At 37.0% G+C, this 17,577-nt stretch overlaps 1 protein-coding gene across 2 annotated transcripts; it reads left to right on the forward strand.

Annotated features, from left to right (window-relative positions):
* The first annotated feature begins 209 nt into the window (after positions 1-209).
* On the forward strand, positions 210-16,441 carry LOC109240419 (flowering time control protein FCA). Of its 2 annotated transcripts, none has more exons than XM_019407063.1 (18): positions 210-844; positions 2,320-2,390; positions 2,969-3,047; positions 6,681-6,763; positions 6,839-6,890; positions 7,027-7,094; positions 9,568-9,634; positions 10,687-10,766; positions 10,856-10,920; positions 11,059-11,121; positions 11,207-11,369; positions 12,591-12,674; positions 12,769-13,329; positions 13,632-13,826; positions 13,907-14,110; positions 14,186-14,221; positions 15,476-15,521; positions 15,866-16,441. In XM_019407063.1, the coding sequence occupies exons 1-18, from the start codon at positions 481-483 to the stop codon at positions 15,871-15,873; spliced, it is 2,289 nt and encodes a 762-aa protein (XP_019262608.1). In that variant the 5' UTR covers positions 210-480; the 3' UTR covers positions 15,874-16,441. The 2 variants fall into 2 exon arrangements, with proteins under 2 accessions (XP_019262608.1, XP_019262609.1); XM_019407064.1 differs by having other exon boundaries at positions 7,033-7,094.
* Positions 16,442-17,577: the final 1,136 nt, after the last annotated feature.

A 17,577-nucleotide genomic window follows, 5' to 3' on the forward strand; every position in this document is an offset into this window, starting at 1 on the left:
GAAAAAGAAAAAAGAAAAAAGAGTTTCTCGTTTTAAACAAAAGGATTGATTGTAGGATTTATATAGTACTGACATGAAAAGTAATTTTTTTTATACTTTCATACTAAGCAAAAAGTTAATCAATATCTATTTGATCGGCTTGAAATTTAAGAAAAAAAGAACTTTTTCAAATGCAATATGAGGTACATATATACATGTTACGTCATTCAAGTAAACAAGTAAGATGATGCTCGTCTTAAAGCGGTACGACGTCACTTTTGCTTGACGATTATCGAATCACAGTTTGTATCAGTTATCGACTGTAGAGACGACATTACAATAGCTAGAGTTCTCCATTTCCTACAGGCTAGAGCATAGCTAGTTCTGTAAGTTCAGCACAAGGAACTCCTCTAGGGTTTAAGGGACCCCGATACTCGAACCCCTTTATCTCCAATCCTCAAAAAGTTTAGGGTTTAAGAAATAGCTGAAGTCAATAATCTGATGGATAGGCACAGAGGAGGAGAGAGGTATGTGAATAGCAACAACAATTCAGACCCATTTCATTATAAGCAGCAGCACTCAAGAGGCGGTCCCCCATCTTCTAGAACTAATTTCTCTGATGGTTCCATGAACCCTCACCCTCAACATCATCGTCGAAGCCCTAATGCATATCGTGGGCCCCACCGGCCCGCCTTCGATAGCCCTCCTCGCTACCCTCCTACTGATGCGGTTGCTGTTGGTACTGGTGGTGGTGGGGTTGATTCTGAAAGGTTCCATTCGAATTACCAGATGCCGCCACCGCCTCCTCCACTTTCGGGCCAAAAGCGGGGTTATCCGTTTTCTTCCAATACAAGTGGGTCTCCAGGTAATTTTTTTTGTTTTCCTTATTCCCGAGTGTAATTTGAACGTGAATTATTTTGTATTGGAACGAAATGGACATGAGTAGAGCGGAATAGAATATAGAGGATTTTGTGTGGTGGAGGCAAACTGATTTAGGCTAGTTGATTGATTGATGGAGGGGTACATCTGAAATTCCAATTATTTATTAGGAGTATTAGTTTTAACTTTTTGGGGTTTCATGAACAATTATCTTGCTACTGTGGGTGCACTTTCATTTTTTTTCTTTTGTGCTAAAAGAAAATAAGTTAAGTCCGATTTTATTGAATTTCATTGCGCACGCTCGAAGGGGAAAATTACTGATATGTTCTTCATGATATTGGTAGCTAAGGGCCTTAAGGCTTTCAAAAACCTTAAAAAAACGATATTGGTATCTTAGGGCATTATGGCTGAGGTTAGGGTGTTTATCTTGTACTTTATTGGATTACGGTCAGTGTTTTTGTACATGTTAAATTCCTATGGTGTAGCCTTCAGTTTCTAGGAACTATAGAAGGAGCATTGTTCACGATGAATGAACAGCCAAGTTTAACTAATTTAACTAATTCTCTAACCTTCTTACTGGTCCTCTACCAATTTGTCATTATGGTGTCTTACGACTCCTTAAACGCAGAAAATGTCTTGTTTCTCTAAGTTAAAGCCAAATTAGAGCCCCTAGGGCCTTGGCCTTGTGATAAGAGTGCAGTGCGTGATGTGCAGGTTAGGCATACATGACGCGTTCGGATCCAGATTAAAGCCTGGTACTTAAGTGGAGAAGGGTAGAGGAGCGGGCCAATTGGCTTTGGAGGATTTTTCGGTTATATGAGTAGATGTGGCTTGTGTAAGTGGGCTTTAGAATGGTCATCTAAGCCAAGAATGTGCTTTGCATGGTGAGCCAACATTATTTAGTGTGCCCTAACACCTCGAGCCTGAAGGGTATTGTATGTTTCTTAGAAATAGCTCTCAAACCGTTATATTATTCAAATGTATCTTCTATACGTTCTAAATTTCAGGCCTCTTGATATTTTAATAGGAAATCCTTTGTGTATACTGTGGTAGTTACGTGTAGGCATACTTTATCAAGGTTGCATGTAGGCATATTGTTGATCAACAGTGGGTGACTCAGCGTCTCAACTAGAACCATTTACGCATCTGATATGTATATTTTTGACATTAGTTGGTGTTTATTAATGAAATTTGTTGACTAAAGAGCAAAGGCGTATTGCTTGGTCAATGTAATGTAGATTCTGTGTTCCATTAAGGGAGTTCATTGATGCTTGCTGTTCTTTTAGTAGTATATAACTAACACCTGATAGGTTCTTTAACTGTTCGTTCTAATTGTCTTTTTCCCTCTCTTTGTTGTGTTGGTTTATGCGTTGTGCTTGCTGACTTCAGCTTTCTTTTGAGTGTTTCACAACTTCCATTAAATATTTTTTTTAATGTATTCATTGTTATCCATATCTTTAGACGGAGTTGATGAAGGTGGTTTTGCCAAACTTTTTGTGGGATCTGTCCCAAGAGCAGCAGCTGAAGAAGATGTAAGTCCTTGTTAATGCTTAAATCTGGCATTTGTTTTATTTTCCCTCTTAGTTGTTAGTAATCATAGTGACTCTAGCATTTAGGATTCTGGTTCCTGCTGCTCTATATGCTTCTCCTGATCATGCACCTCACGTTCTCTACCATTTTTCTCTATGTTTGCCTCTTATATCTAAAAAAATGGAAAGGACTCAGTTTTTGTGTCAGCAAACAATTGACCTTGATATCCTGTCAAAGAAGGAAGAATAGACTAATGTTTTGATGGCTACGCAATTAGTTGGTATTCAGACCGATGGATACTTGCGGTTGATGTCGGTTTCTCTTATCAGAAAGTAGTTAAGCAGAGCATTTTCTGAACAATTGTCCAGTTTGTGTCAAGGCACTTACTGTAACTTTGCTTTCCATGACCTGTGTGCTCTTGATATTTTTCCTTTTGACTTCTAGACATTGATGCATATTATTTGCCAATATTGCTGCCGGTCCCATCTTTTCTTTTATTCAACCTGTATCATTTGAGCATGTGTTTGGTATTCTTCCTCAACTCTCAGTCCATTTAGTTTATATGTTTGTTTCATGTCAGATTCGACCTTTGTTTGAGGAACAAGGACGAGTACTCGAGGTTGCTTTCATCAGAGATAAGAGAACGGGGCAACAACAAGGTATGTGTTGTTAGAATTTGTTGCAAATTTTCTTTCGGATCTACACATGTCTCTTTTCAGGACCTTTGAGGGCTGAAGGAGCAGTATAAGCTCATGTTTGATGTCAGTTAGTTTTCCACAATTGTCTGGATGCCCATTGATTGCAACTGTCTTTTGCGTTCATCCTGTCAACCAAGCAGAAGACAAGAATAAAACTTGTGAATCAACCTTTCTGTGGCAGTAGACAATAGTGAAGAGAGGTTCTTATTTTGTACAACAGGTTTCAGTTGGACAAATTAGAGAGTTTGATTACTGTATTAGGTTATGTGAGTGTAACTGTCTGCTGTGTTTAGCTTTGTGGAATCTCTGGATGTACAGCACTTGAAATGACTGACATTTGGATTATTTCCAAGTGATGTGACCAATTTCTATTGCATTGGAGTAGTAGTATGATTTCTTCAGTAGATGTGTGGAAATTGGTCATGGTGGTGCTTGCTTGTCGCTACAGTAATTTAATTTGGAATGTTTTGTGGTTGTGAAGTTGGATCATGAAATAGAGATGGTAGTTGACGAGTTCAACTGGATGTTTGCCAAATCTCCTTTAGAAGTGATGTGATGAGATTGCGACCTATTTGTTGGTAAATTGTCCTACTGATTAGCTGTGCAATATCATCTACTTTTCACTTTCGGCCAGTGACTGACTTATTGGAGCTTTTCTGATCTCATCTGAAGCTTATCTTTTCACCATGGTTGATGTATGACAGCAAACACCAGAGTAAATAAATTGGCTGTTTCATTAGAGTGTTTTGGCTGACAGGGCTTCTAGATGCTGATTTGAGATAATAGTGAAATCGTCCTATATGCAATGTGTATTTAGACGTTTGTGTTCTTTCTTCTTCATTCATATCATGGTCAAGAATGCGTATGGTTGATTATAAATGCTTTAGTTAACAACTCCTCGACATGTGTGTGCGCTTAACATTTGCAACGTGCGGTGCGTGGTTAATGACTACTGATATTGGATATGTATGCCTGGTGGTAGATGCGTGGCTGCCATGGCATCGCCATTTTTTATTTTCTGGTGCAATGTTGTGTATTTGAATGTATCCCCAGGTTTTTTCAAATATTTACCAGGATGGATGTGATGTCTAGCGTATTAATATTCCATCTTCAGTTCATTATGTTGCTTATTGGAGAATTGTGAATTATATGCAATTTTTACCCCGCTGTGAGTGAACTCTTCAGTGAATGCTTCTTAGTGTTTGTTTGATGATGTTCTCGCGTGAATGAGGTTCTTGTGATAATGGTTCACTAGATGGCATTTTAATTTTTTGGAAGTGATTATTATTTAATAGAATCCTTTTGGTGTGGTTGGTTTTGAGATTTGGCCTCATGGTCAACAATAGTTGTCAGAAGCGATGGTGGTTGTTCAATGATAAAATGCATGCGAGCGTCGTATGCCACGTGTAAATTCTAGATTTTCTTCCATTACAGGATTGTACACCCTTATAGAACAATATGGTTGTACAAACTGCTTTTGCTGTGTGGTGGCATGGTTGAATTATGATTTAAGTACTTTTTTATGGATATGGATGCGTAATTTTCTTGCTGAAGTTCATCATCAATACAACTTGCTTTAGCAATTTCCTCATGTGTTGTACTAGTTTATCCGTGGTTTGCTTCGTCCTACAAGTGTGGTTGGATATATATTAATTGCGATCTCCAAGGGTAAAGGCCTCTATTATTCTTTTCCATTACCAAAACCCATGGGGTTGCTTAGAGTATGGCTTCATTGAGTTCTATCAAACAACAGATTATTCTGGCTGCATGGGACGGTCATATCCTGTTGTATAAACATTGGTAGTAGGTGTATGATTTGGGCCCTGAGAGTTGTTAAATGTCAATTCTGCCAACATATCATCACTATGCCTGCCTCAAAAGGTGGCTAGAGTTAATTTGACAGAGCAGTTGCATGAATGACGTGGTTGGTCAAATCTGCATTGCTTGAGAACAGTTTCACCACTAAAGACTCCAGGGACTGTTTAGAAACTATATTAGGAAAAGAGTAATAGTGATTTGAAAGGTGTTTGATGCCTGTCAATCTGACTAAAATCAGGGAAGTAGTAGTTTTTATTTTAAGGTATCTTACAGTTAAAAGTGGTGCTGAAGAGTTAATGTGATTTCCCATTTGAATGTGTTGCCAAGTTGCTTCACATCTGAGTTAGGGAACTGATTTTCAGTGATGGGGTTCTCGCCTTGGTTTCTCTTCGTGTTTTGCATCTTGACGTTACTTTCATTGTCTGCTTCTTGGTCTTTGATGTGGTTCCAAATTTCTGGCTATTATTCACTTCTTTATAGATGTTTGTTCTTCATCAGGCTATGATTGTTATTTGGTTGAATGGTTTTGGCAATATATTGCATACTTTGTCCTGATATATGCAATCTTTGATTGTACTACATATTTTACAGGTGTTGTATGGTTAGCCTCATTCATGTTGTCTGATTAAGTGGAAGAATGCTCGCTTGGAGCCTTTTTATTTATACTAATTTTGTGCTATGTAGTTTTCTAATTATCAAATGATGTCCTCAGTTACAAGAGTTATTCTGTTTCTCCACCTTAGTTATTAATTTTGTAGTTCTGAGATGTCACTTGTTCTTTTGTTGCAAACCTTAAGCACCCTTATTTTATTTCGATCTTTATATTTTTATGAAGTGATGTTCAGTGATATAATGAAAATTAATTACAAGCTTCAGTGCCGTGGTTAATCAATAGCTCTATTGATCTACAGAGTTTATTTGGTTATTTTAACTTCTCAAATGTTTTGGGAGAATAACGCATTTTCACTTCTCCTCTTCTACAATTTAGTCTTTGTGTGATGAACTGAAAGAAAAGAATGCCCGAACAATGTTACGATTTTAGGATATATTATTCCCTCAAGTCTTTGGTTTAAATAAAATAAAGGGATTACCTCCACCTAGCGTCCAATGTCTGGATTCTCCTCTTAGACTGGCCATACAGGGGGTGCCATAGCTTTAAACTTTTTTTTGAGGTGAGAATTGTTGAGTGTTTTATTGCCAAGCGAGGATTCCATTTTCCTTCGACCTGATTTTCCGAAATGGGATTCTGGGAAGGTTGAGTTCAGTAACTCAGTTCAGTGGCCAAGAGGTTGAGAGGAAGAGGTACTATCATGATTGTCTTCGGAATAGTCAAATATTGTAAAGCCATAGGGCTTCAAATGGTCTTATATGGGGGTTTAGGAAGTGAATGACTTTGATTGGATCTCGTATCTGCGGAAAGAGATTCCTACTCATTTGGGTGGTGTGTTTTGCTGACTTAACAGAGCAGCACGTATGCCTCACTGTTGATGGGATGAATGAATCTCATATATGCGTGTTCAAGCCCGACACCTTCTGGGCTTATAACTGGCCTATTACTTTTGCTTATCACCAAGAAAAGATGGCTTGATGTGGTGAACTTTCTCCCCATGATTATATTAGTCACTTATTACCCCTTTCCTATCCCTTAAGCCTCCATTAGGCGCACTTCTAGTGTATCATGCTACTGAATGATGTACTCTTCTTTGCTGGTGTGTACTTGCTGGTGAAGGTTGTGGAATTTGATAAAATCAGGATGTAAACTTTTGACTTCTGCAGGATGTTGTTTTATTAAGTATGCTACTTCAGCTGAAGCTGATAGAGCTATAAGAGCATTACACAATCAATATACTTTGCCTGGGGTAAATTCTTCTACTGAGTTACTTTAAGATTCTTGACTCGGTTTTCAGTTCTTAATTCATCTGTGTATTTACCAGGGAATTGGTCCTATTCAAGTCAGATATGCGGATGGTGAACGTGAACGCCTTGGTAAACTTTTTTCTCTTTCTTTTTATTGGGTTGCCTCAGCTTTTTATTTCATATAGTATTTTGTTTGAGTTGGTTGAAAAGGGACTTATCTGTCCTTATTAGTTTGGTACTCATTTTGATTCTTATCTGTTGGTAGGTGCAGTTGAGTACAAGTTATTTGTTGGGTCACTGAACAAACAAGCTACAGAGAAGGAAGTTGAAGAAGTACGGCCATGCATTACCTAGATATTCTTTCTTTTCCATGTTTCTTTTTATGATTGGTAATTCAACTCTTGCATAACTATCTATTAATACTCATAAGGACTCAACAAGTCGAAACTCGTGTCTTGTATCTTCAAATCCCCAAATAATTTTCATTACATGCGTCGATATTATACTAAAAGCACGAAGCCTCTTAGGGAAATATCGTTCGCATTTTTTGTCCTTTAAAATTTGATTTCACACTAGATAAAAGTCATTTAGTTAATTTCTAATATGTAGGAATAGATGTTTAATTATTTTCCTAACAACATCAACAACAACATACCCATTATAATCCCATAAGTGGGGTCTGGGGAGATTAGTGTGTAAGTAGACCTTACTCCTATCTTTAATAAGATAGAGAGTCTTTTTCCGGATGACCCTCGGCTCAATATTTAATTATTTTTCTAATATTTAGAAATAGACATTTAATGATTTTTCTAATATTTAGGAATCTGAAGTCAACTAAAATTTTATTGATTAAATCTTTTCTTATTTGAACTATATACGAAGTCCGAATATATAGGACTTTAAAATCAACTGAATAAAGCTATTTTAGTAATGTAGATATCAATATTTTGATATATGGGGATAAAATTTACATACTCAAACAGTAATGTAATTGATTATAATTATATCACATTTAATGTTGAAAACATAGAGGACATAATGCATTAGACTGAAAAGGTTTATTAGAGAAAGGATTTTACTAAGATAAAGTTGAGGAGTGTATGAATTGGAGTTGAACAAGCGTGTAACAAAGATAAGATACTGAAATTTATGCATCAAATTAATAGTAACTAATCGTTCATATCTTTTTATAAGAAATTTAAGGTAGTTATGAGTCTATAACTTCGAGCATTTTTCTGTTTATATGTAATTATAAGTGTTTATTCTATCAGTTATAAATGATTTTTAATAAAAGTGCAGTTGGATAAAAAAGAAAAAGAAGACAATAAGTAGGAAATTCTGAACTATTATTGTAGAGCTTAATGCTTAGGTTTCTTATACAATTAACATATGTAGTAATTGTGAGATGAGGTGCACATACATAAAGTATGTTTAGAAGTAGAATTTTTTTTGAAGAACAAGAAGTGTCCTAGGGATAAAGAAAAAGACAGTAAATAGGAAATTCACTTTTACATTGTTGAAGACATAATTAAGTAAATAAAAGTGTGTCCTCTCTAACAGCTTAAACTTTTAGATGTGATGATCACGCACTTCAACATGGTACTAGATCAGGCAGAGGTCCCCGGTTTGAGTCTCACTGTTACCCAATATCAAAAAGAATTTTCACGTGTTTGGTTCATAAAAAAGAATCAATCAAGCCCGCACGTGAGGGGGCGTGCTAAAGACATAATTAAGTAAATAAAAGTGTGTTCTTTCTAACTGCTTAAACTTTTATATGAGATGGTCACACACTTCAACAAACATCAAGCGTAAATAAAGACATATTAATTCATGGACACTTTCTTTTAGTTTTTTTGGTTGATTAATGCGTTTAATCTACTTACCTTGTTTGTTGGTAGACTTCATATTCAAGTTAGAATTTTGAAATTAAAACCAATTAGAAGGAGGAGCTGGACATTCTGTAGAAGCTCAAATTATATTTCATATTCTTTATAATATTGTGACAGGAAAAAACTCTAAGAGCACTTCTGATTTGAGAATTTTTTTCTAACCTTTAGGCGTGAAACAAAAACAACTGAAATAATTTTTATATCATATTGCAACGAATGCCTTTTAACCATTCCCTTTTTAAGACTTAAACCATAGCTTAGAATTAAAAATAATGAAAAAAGATGACACCTTTTTCTTATAAAGTTAAAACTTATCAAGAAGTGAAGAAAAATATTAGCTTACGTTTAGTTTAAAAAGAACAACAGCTCCCAAAAGATAGAGAACAAATTACTATTTTCTTTGCTACATATCTATAACTAAAAATACTATATGTAACTAACTAAACTAAATTATTCATCTTTGCAGATTCAAAAGATATTGAATTATTTTGAATTCAACTATGCATTAATGTACTAATACTCATTTCTGTTAATAAAAGAATAATTGTCAACTGTTGTTGTATGTAAATCATTCTTCTTATATACAACTCTTTACTTATTGACACGACATATACGTGCAACACACGTACTCTAAAATTAGTAGACGTAAATATGTCTTTGTTGCTTGATTATAGTTGTGATTGCCCACCAGTCTTCGCTGGAGAACTTTTCATCTGGGTGATGCACATGTAACTGCATCATGTCATGACACAAGATACACAGCTTGTTCTTGTTAACCTATTTGGCTTGGAATAGTGAAATGCTGAGGATTTTCTGAATGATTTGCTTTTATTGTGTGCTTTTCATCTGTTGTGTATTGTATTTATTATCTATTGAAAAGCAGCTATAATTAAATAGTTGTTTTGGATTCTTTTCAGATATTTTCGCCATATGGTCGTGTTGAAGATGTCTATCTCATGCGTGATGATATGAAGCAGAGTCGTGGTTTGTGTTATCGAGTCCTTTTTTTTTTATCTGTATGAAATGCTCACCTTGTCCTGTGCTTGCTATGCATGATTAGACCAAGTTTCTTTTCCATGATAGTGCTTAAAGGTTTTGAACTCCATACTTGTGACTTTATGCTATTGTTGATCTACTCGTTTGGTTGCTTTGGAGCTATGAGGATTTGCCTGTAGGCTCATCCTTTTTTTAGATGTCTAGTATTTTATTTATCTTGAACAACAGATTAAATGGTCTGTGCAGCCGTATTATTATGTTAACATGTCTTGACACTTCATTTTTCAATGTTCTGTTAGATAGCACTACCTCCTCCTTTCTTCATAGATTATTAGCCCCAGGACACTTACACCGAAAGCTTAGTTTGCAATTTGCATGAAATCTATTTTTCAACTTCAAACATGCAAGTGAGGCTCCATAAATCTGTAGCCAGAAAAATAAGTTTTTTTTTCTTTTTCTAGAAAGTATTTTCTTATCTTAAATTTTGTATTGAACAAGGAATTTCCTTTGTGTATGCGTGCCTCAAAAGACATGGTCCTTTGTTTTTCTCTAATATAATCCCTCATTCTCAAAAAGAATGAACCTATTACTATTTGGGGGAGTCAAACAAGGTTTTCTTTGACCATATTTTTCGCAAATGGTTTTTAAATACTTTGAACTGTTAACTAGTGTGACCTATAGTACTTTTATGTAATTTCTAAGTATGTTAATTTTTTTCAAAAAACTTAAAGAATCTATGTCCGAATTTACACCGAAAATTAGTCAATTTGACCCTCGTACTTCGAAAAGGTTCAAACAAATTGAAACAGAGGGAGTAATAGTGTAAACAAAATTAGATATAACCTTGCTGAGGGGAAAATATAATCTTAGCTTTCCCATCTTCCTGGTTTATTCTTTTAATGAATTCTGGTTAAGTGCTGGATTACTTGCATCGAAGGATACTGAGCATTATCAGCAGTAATTCAAGCATGAAGTTTTGGGGGTTTTTTGTTGGTAGTTTGTGTTCACCCTCGCTAATTTAACTTTTAACCACTGTGAAGGTTGTGGATTTGTCAAATATTCTCATAAACAGATGGCAATGGCAGCTATAAACTCTTTGAGTGGAAAATATACAATGAGGGTAAGCTTGTGATGTTAATGTCTGTCTTTGTGATTTGACACCATTATCAAACCCTTTTATCAATTTTTAATCGCCTTTTATAATTGCAGGGGTGTGATCAACCTTTAACTGTTCGGTTTGCTGACCCTAAGAGACCTAAACCTGGAGAACCTAGGTATTCTATGAAATTCCAATGTGCTTTATCTTAAGACAGAAGATGTTCCGGAGCAGGCTTGCTTGAACCAGTGCATTTGTTGTTGTTTTCTTCTAGTTGGTTATAGTTTGCTTTATCACTCTGTTTCACTCCTTTCAGAGGTGGTGGACCAGCTTTTGGTGGACCTGGTTTTGGACCTCGCTTCCCAACCCCTGGAATTAGGTATTAGTTAAGTTTTTGCATTTGCAACTGAGGTTTTCCCGAAATAGAACTCAGAGACTCTCTCTTCATTTTCTCTGGTGTGTAGACCGCCACCTAATACTGGAGAGCCTTTGCAAGACCAAACAGGCCCTAATGCCTGGCATCCCATGAGTCCAGAAAGTCTCAGACCAATTTTCAACCAAGGGATGCATGGTTTTGGAAATCAGTTTCCTCCTAGAACCACCGATACCACAGCGCCTTCTTCATTGGTAAGAAAAACAGCGGTGAATCCTCTGTTGCCGCCAGATAAACTGTTTATGAGGGGAAACTGCAATCTTTATTAAAAGTTTGCAGTGTTGCAATGTGTTGATTTAATTATTTGCTTGTCTTTTTCTGTGCTCTAGCATTCATATGAAATCAAGTCTTAAGCTGTATAATAGACTCGGGTATGATTTGGTAAATGTGCATCCTCTGTGTATGTTGTTCAATTGTTGCAGAGAGAAGCAAGCCAGTTCTTTGGCTTATATTTGTGCCTGCAAAAATGTCTTGTTAGGTTGGAATTAGGAGAAACACATGAGGTAAAATGAAATGTTGTGGAATACTATAATTGGCTTATACCATCTGTTTCCTTCCCATTCCTGGGTAACTGAATTTAATGTCATTACCATTTCGTGCTATAGTCATATTACTAGAACCAATTCTTAGACCTGTAATATATGCCTGAATGTTGTTGTTAGTGCGAGGATTCATCTGCCGATACATGTTTTCTTATTTCATCATTCCTTGCATTTAATAGCATCAGTTCTGGGTCAAATTTCTTTGGGTGAGTTCTGGTTTCTTTTATGAGGGAATTTCATTACCTGTCCTTGTAACATTAATTGCTTCTTTACATCATACTTTGTCTTCTGTAGAAGCCGATTAATAGAACATCGGCATGTGGTAATCATGGCTTTGTGAGACATTCGGACGACTCTGTGGTTATTTCCTTGTCTCTCTTATCGGTTCTTAGACTTCACTGTCAAATTTTTGGCGTTGCTTGATTCATCAAAGTTCTTTTACTTTTAGAACCCAATTTACAAAGTCGCTCTTTATAATTCAGGTTTTGTGATTTAATCTGAATGATTTTTCTGATCTTCTAATAGACATGGGAGCTAAAGTGGCATCAGTATGATACTGTATTCTAGGCATAATTCGAGTAGACGAGCTTTTATATGGTTGTGACCTTTAGCGGTATCACAAATTCTTAATTGGACCACTGTGTGAGTGACTACAACTTTTTCTAGATGCAATTTCCAGAAGATATTGACCCCAACTAATTTTTGTTTAGGAATAGTTGATTGAATGTCAATAAGATGCTGTAGCCTGTGGGCTTATTCTCTCAATCTGTATATACATTACGCACTTTTATTTGTTTATATGTATAGAAACATGTGTTGTATCACTTTGCTGCTTCATTAAAATGTTATAATGCTGCCTACACAAACTTTTAGGGTGGTTCCTTCGGGAGTGTTAGTGGCACTGGAAATGGGTTTCTTACAGGACTTGCGGCTTCTTCTGCTCCTACACCGCAACTGGTATGTTTTCATAGAAACTTGCTTAATGTTATTTCAATCTTAGGAATGATTTCTGTCTATTATTTTGTGCTAAGTTGTTTCTTTTGTTGGCTAGCCTGCTAAACCAATCCCCACTGGCGGCCCACAAATTTCTCAACTACAGAAGCCACTTCAGTCACCCCAGCATTTACCATCTTCCGGGCAACTTCAGCCTCCAGCCTCAACACCTTTTTCACAGGGACCAACTTCTCATGCTTTATTCAGGCAGATGAATCAAGTACAAATGTCCCAGTCTGCCAGTCAAAGTCCTTTCAGTCAGGGAATGCCCTCGCAGCAGTCGCTTGGTTCGACTTGGCAATCAACTGTTTCTCAGCCTCAGATGCAGCGCAATATGTCGTCTGCAATGGGACATACACCTTTAAGTAATAACATGCAACTACATGTTGCATCTGCAATCCCAAACCAGCAGCAGCCTGTGCCACAGCATTTGGTCCAACATCTTCATCAGCCACCTTCCCAACTAGCACAAATGTTGTCTAAACAGACGCAAAATCTGCAGGCGAGCTTTCAATCATCACAGCAAACCTTTACTCAGCTACAGCAACAATTGCAGCTCATGCAACCATCCAATGAAAGCTCAGCAGTCCAGCAGGGCACACAAGATGTTAAACAACAGGTACACTTGAGAAAATTTTCGTAATAGAATTTCTTGAAACTCAAGATCTTGCAATTCTCAGTTTTTTTTTGTTAAAAATAATTTCTGTGATACTTGAATGATACATGGTCTTTACTGACCATTGATCTCTTTAAACTTGTATGTTCTAAGGCCCAATATGTGCTCTGTGTTATCCAATTCTGGTTGGGGCTCACTTTTGTTTTTCCCTCACCATAACACTATTTCAAGAATATACGAGTATTGGGTGTAAATGTTACTGTGCAAATTGAGGTCAGTTGCTCACAATGTATATTATCCTGCAGTCTCCATGGCATGGACTTGTTCAACAAGCGGCACCTAGTTCCACAGCTGTCCAACCAAAAGCAGATGTAGTTCCTGCTTCATCTACTGCATCTGGAGTGAACCAGATTACAGGTCCGGTGAAATGTAATTGGACAGAGCACACATCGCCTGATGGATTCAAGTACTATTATGACAGTATTACAGGAGAAAGCAGGGTAAACATCTGCTATTCTGCCTTCTGGTTGAAGTTCTAATTTCTTAGGCCACCTAATAATGCGTTGTTTTCGAAATTTAGTGGGAAAAGCCGGAGGAGCTGATATCGTATGAACAGCAACAGCAAAAATTGTCTGCCCAACAGCCTCGCATTCAGGCTCAACCACATGGGTTGCCTTACCAACAAGCTCAAATGCAAGCACAACTTCAGTGTCAGCTCCCAACATATGTCCAAACCCAGGTCCGCCCGCCTCAACAATTGCAACAAGCTTCTCAAGGATCTCTGGTTAGCATTTAACCCATACTTCTTCATAGGACTTCAATTTCAGTGGATTTTTATTATTTGGTTTTGATTTTCCAGTATGCAGTTGGAATGACAGGTCAACAACCGATTCAGGTACCATTATGCTCTTTCGTTGTTGCTCTGATCATATCTTTTTAGTTCTTGGTAAATCATTCACTAAACCGTAGAAATATTGCCCTTTATATTCCCAGTAAAATATTTGCCTGGCTGGTGAAGTAGAATTTGTATCTTGTGATGTACAATATCAACTACAGAGCTGAGGGTCAATCGGAAAAAGCCTCTCTACCTTCACAAGGTAGAGGCAAGGTCTGCGTACGCACTACCCTCCCTAGACCCCACTTTGTGGGACTACACCGGGTTTGTTGTTGATGTACAGTATCAACTTCTAAGCCATATCTTACCATCTAGGCTATCCAATTTGACTCGTAATGAAGGTTTAGATTCTTTAGAAAAAGTAGAAATATCTTGGACGTAGCTTGTGCTAATGAAATCATCTATGTGCTTGTGTTGTTCTGCGAATACCTGCTTTCTGCATTATTTTTTGTGCTGAAGCTGAGAGGTTTCTCCCTGGTATGGCTTCTACAGTCCCTAACCACAGTACTTGGCAAAACCTGTGACCATATTCTCCCCTCACCACAGCCAATTGCAGAGAAGGGAGAAGATGAAAAGTTTTTCCTGTTTGAATGTGTTTTTTCCGAGTCTAAGTACTCCGTTCTGAATTTGGCTATGTTTTCTTTTGTCTGGTGCCATGCTTCAGTTAACATTCAACCAACAGTATGGACACAACTTTCAGTTGAATTAGCAAAATAGTGGCTGGCTATAGCTATAGAATTCCCTTCTCATCTTCCCATAGATGCACTGCTTTTTGGGTCAAAAATGCAATCACTGATGTGTGTTTCCTCATAAACCCTTAATCTGCTTTTTCATAAAGACAGTTGTTGGGTGCAACCAATGTTCTACTGTGGTTACAGAAACCTGTAAGCTCCAATTGAGCCAGAAGGGCTGTTTCAGTATCCTGCTTTACGTTCTCTATAATCCAACTTTCTGCTATATCTTAAACTTATGTGCTTTTATATTCGCCAAAAGATCTTCAATGATGTAGCATGTATCTGGTGTTTGTTATCGTCAACATATATATTAAAATTTATTTGGCGCGAGCAACACATATCTGCAGTAACGAACGAGTTACTTGATTAAAGGGTTCTCAACTATTTCGTAATGTGCTGATTACAGTGTGTAGTTCTCTAATGAATAGAATTGAGGACTACTCAGTTAGTGTAACAGGTGACGAACATGTTCGTAGGGCATTTGATTGCCATATCCTCTCATCTTCTTACCTCTTCACAGGGGATTCAGGCTGCTCAGGAGTGGATGTGGAAAAACAAGCCTGCAGGTCTCTTCCTTTCTTTCGATTACAGATTTTATTGAGTTGGTCAAAAATAAAGTCCAATGATACCATCTTGCAACCCTTTTGTTTTGCTGTGGTTGGTGTTTGAGCAAATAACATTCTAGAAGTTGGGCTTATTCATCAGCTGTGAGCTGGAGATAGAAGTTTTGTTTACTTGAGAGGTTTTTTTTACAATGGATGTGGATATGCAATGGCCAGGCCTTTGCATCTTTTGCTTAGTGGCATGCGTGTTTGCTCCATTGGCGGAAGCAAATGCCTCTGTTTATTTTACAGTTGAGAGAATCTTATTCCTGCTTTACTAACGCCTTTTTATGAATATCTGTTCTCAGGAGCTTGAATTTTGCGTCTGAATGATGCACTTAGCTGGAAGCAAATGCCACAATGTTGTATTGTGCAGCCTGATTTCAAGTGAGATGTAGCATTACTTTGTGAATATCTTTTGGTAGAGGAACTTACAGTATTGAGTACACTTCCCAAGGAGTCTGATGCTCCCATGCCAATCCATCCGCAGCTTTAAAATGCTACAAAAGCGTTCTAGATTTCTTAGAAATATTCATTGTGTGCTTCAGGCTTTCAGAAATTTCTTGATACTAGCCCCCACTGCATCGTATTATATCAGAGCCCACAGTCAGGGTTCAAAGATGTTTGTAGTCTAGAAATAACCCCGTCTCCAGTAGCCTTGACCAAAGAGAATAAATCATTCAAGCAAATAGTTTGTTGTGTATGAGATGGCTGCATTGCATTATTATCTGCTGGGGGTTACAATTAAGTTGCTTGAGGTAGCTATGCAGTGATCTTGACTTATCTCAAACTCCATTGCATGCTTTATGTCTTAAACCTGGCTTTGGTGGGTTGACATGTATAATGAGAGAGAGACTTTTTTCAGGTGACGTCTTTCCGTTCTACTTGACATCTTAATTTCTCTTAGTTTAGTTTTCCTTTGTACTGCCCCTGGTCGCAAATATTAAGGTGTTAGATGTCTTTAAGAGGGCAGCGCAAAATCTTGCTAGGTAGATCGTATGTGCCAGAAGTAGTGATATTTATTAGTAAAAAAATCAACTATATCCTAAAATAGCAATATGTCGCTTTGTTGCGGCCATTTCATAGCAAGACTCGATGTGTTTATTGCTGCAAGGTTTTATCGTTCTCTAGCCAGATCTAAGATCAACCAAAAAATTCTATACCTCTAGCCAGATCTAAGATCAACCAAAAAAATTCTAAATGCTGTTAGTTAGAGATCGTTCTCTAAACTAGATTTGAGATTGACGAGAAAATTCTAATGCAATCCAGCTCAGCTACCATGATAGCAGAGTAGCACATAGGGGTGACAAGTGGGCGGCTCAGGTTGGATATGGGTGGATTGAAAATGGGTAATGCAAAAAGGAAAAAAATATTGGATTAGTTACCTCCTATAGCAAGCAAAGGTTGATACATTATTTATTTTAAATAAATGCCCTTTAAAAAAACTATATTCCATAGCTACCTTTTGATTTTTTATAGCCAAATATCTATTTATGGTCACTTCTTACTCTTAAGCCATAAAATAAGCTTTGTATTATTTTTTTCTCTCATATCCCTTCAAATTTCTCCTATCACTTACCCCATATCTATTCTCCCTCTCTCTCTACTTCCCGATGTCTTCTCCTCCGCCGGACGCTGGAGCAATTGCCACCGTCACCGTTTCGGCCATGGCCGTAATTCATTGAAATACATTAGGTTGTTCTTGAACAGAGACGAGGGAGTTGGGGGCTGAGCAACTTGAATTTTCTGTTAATATATTTCAATGTATCTCGCTGTATTTCATTGTATTCATTGTCTTTTTTTCATTATATTTCAATGTATCTCGCTGTATTCTATGTATTTCATTGTATTCATTGTCTTTTTTTTCATTGTAGTTCAATATATCCCGCTGTAGTCTATGTATTTGATTGTATTCACTGTCTCGCTATATTCCATGAATGTATTCATATGTGTTTTTTTAATTAATATAATTTATTTATTTAGATGTATTATATAATTTCTCTGAAGATTGCTATGTTTT

Source organism: Nicotiana attenuata, unplaced genomic scaffold (genome assembly GCF_001879085.1).
Source record: "Nicotiana attenuata strain UT unplaced genomic scaffold, NIATTr2, whole genome shotgun sequence".
In the NCBI taxonomy this organism is placed as follows: domain Eukaryota; kingdom Viridiplantae; phylum Streptophyta; class Magnoliopsida; order Solanales; family Solanaceae; genus Nicotiana; species Nicotiana attenuata.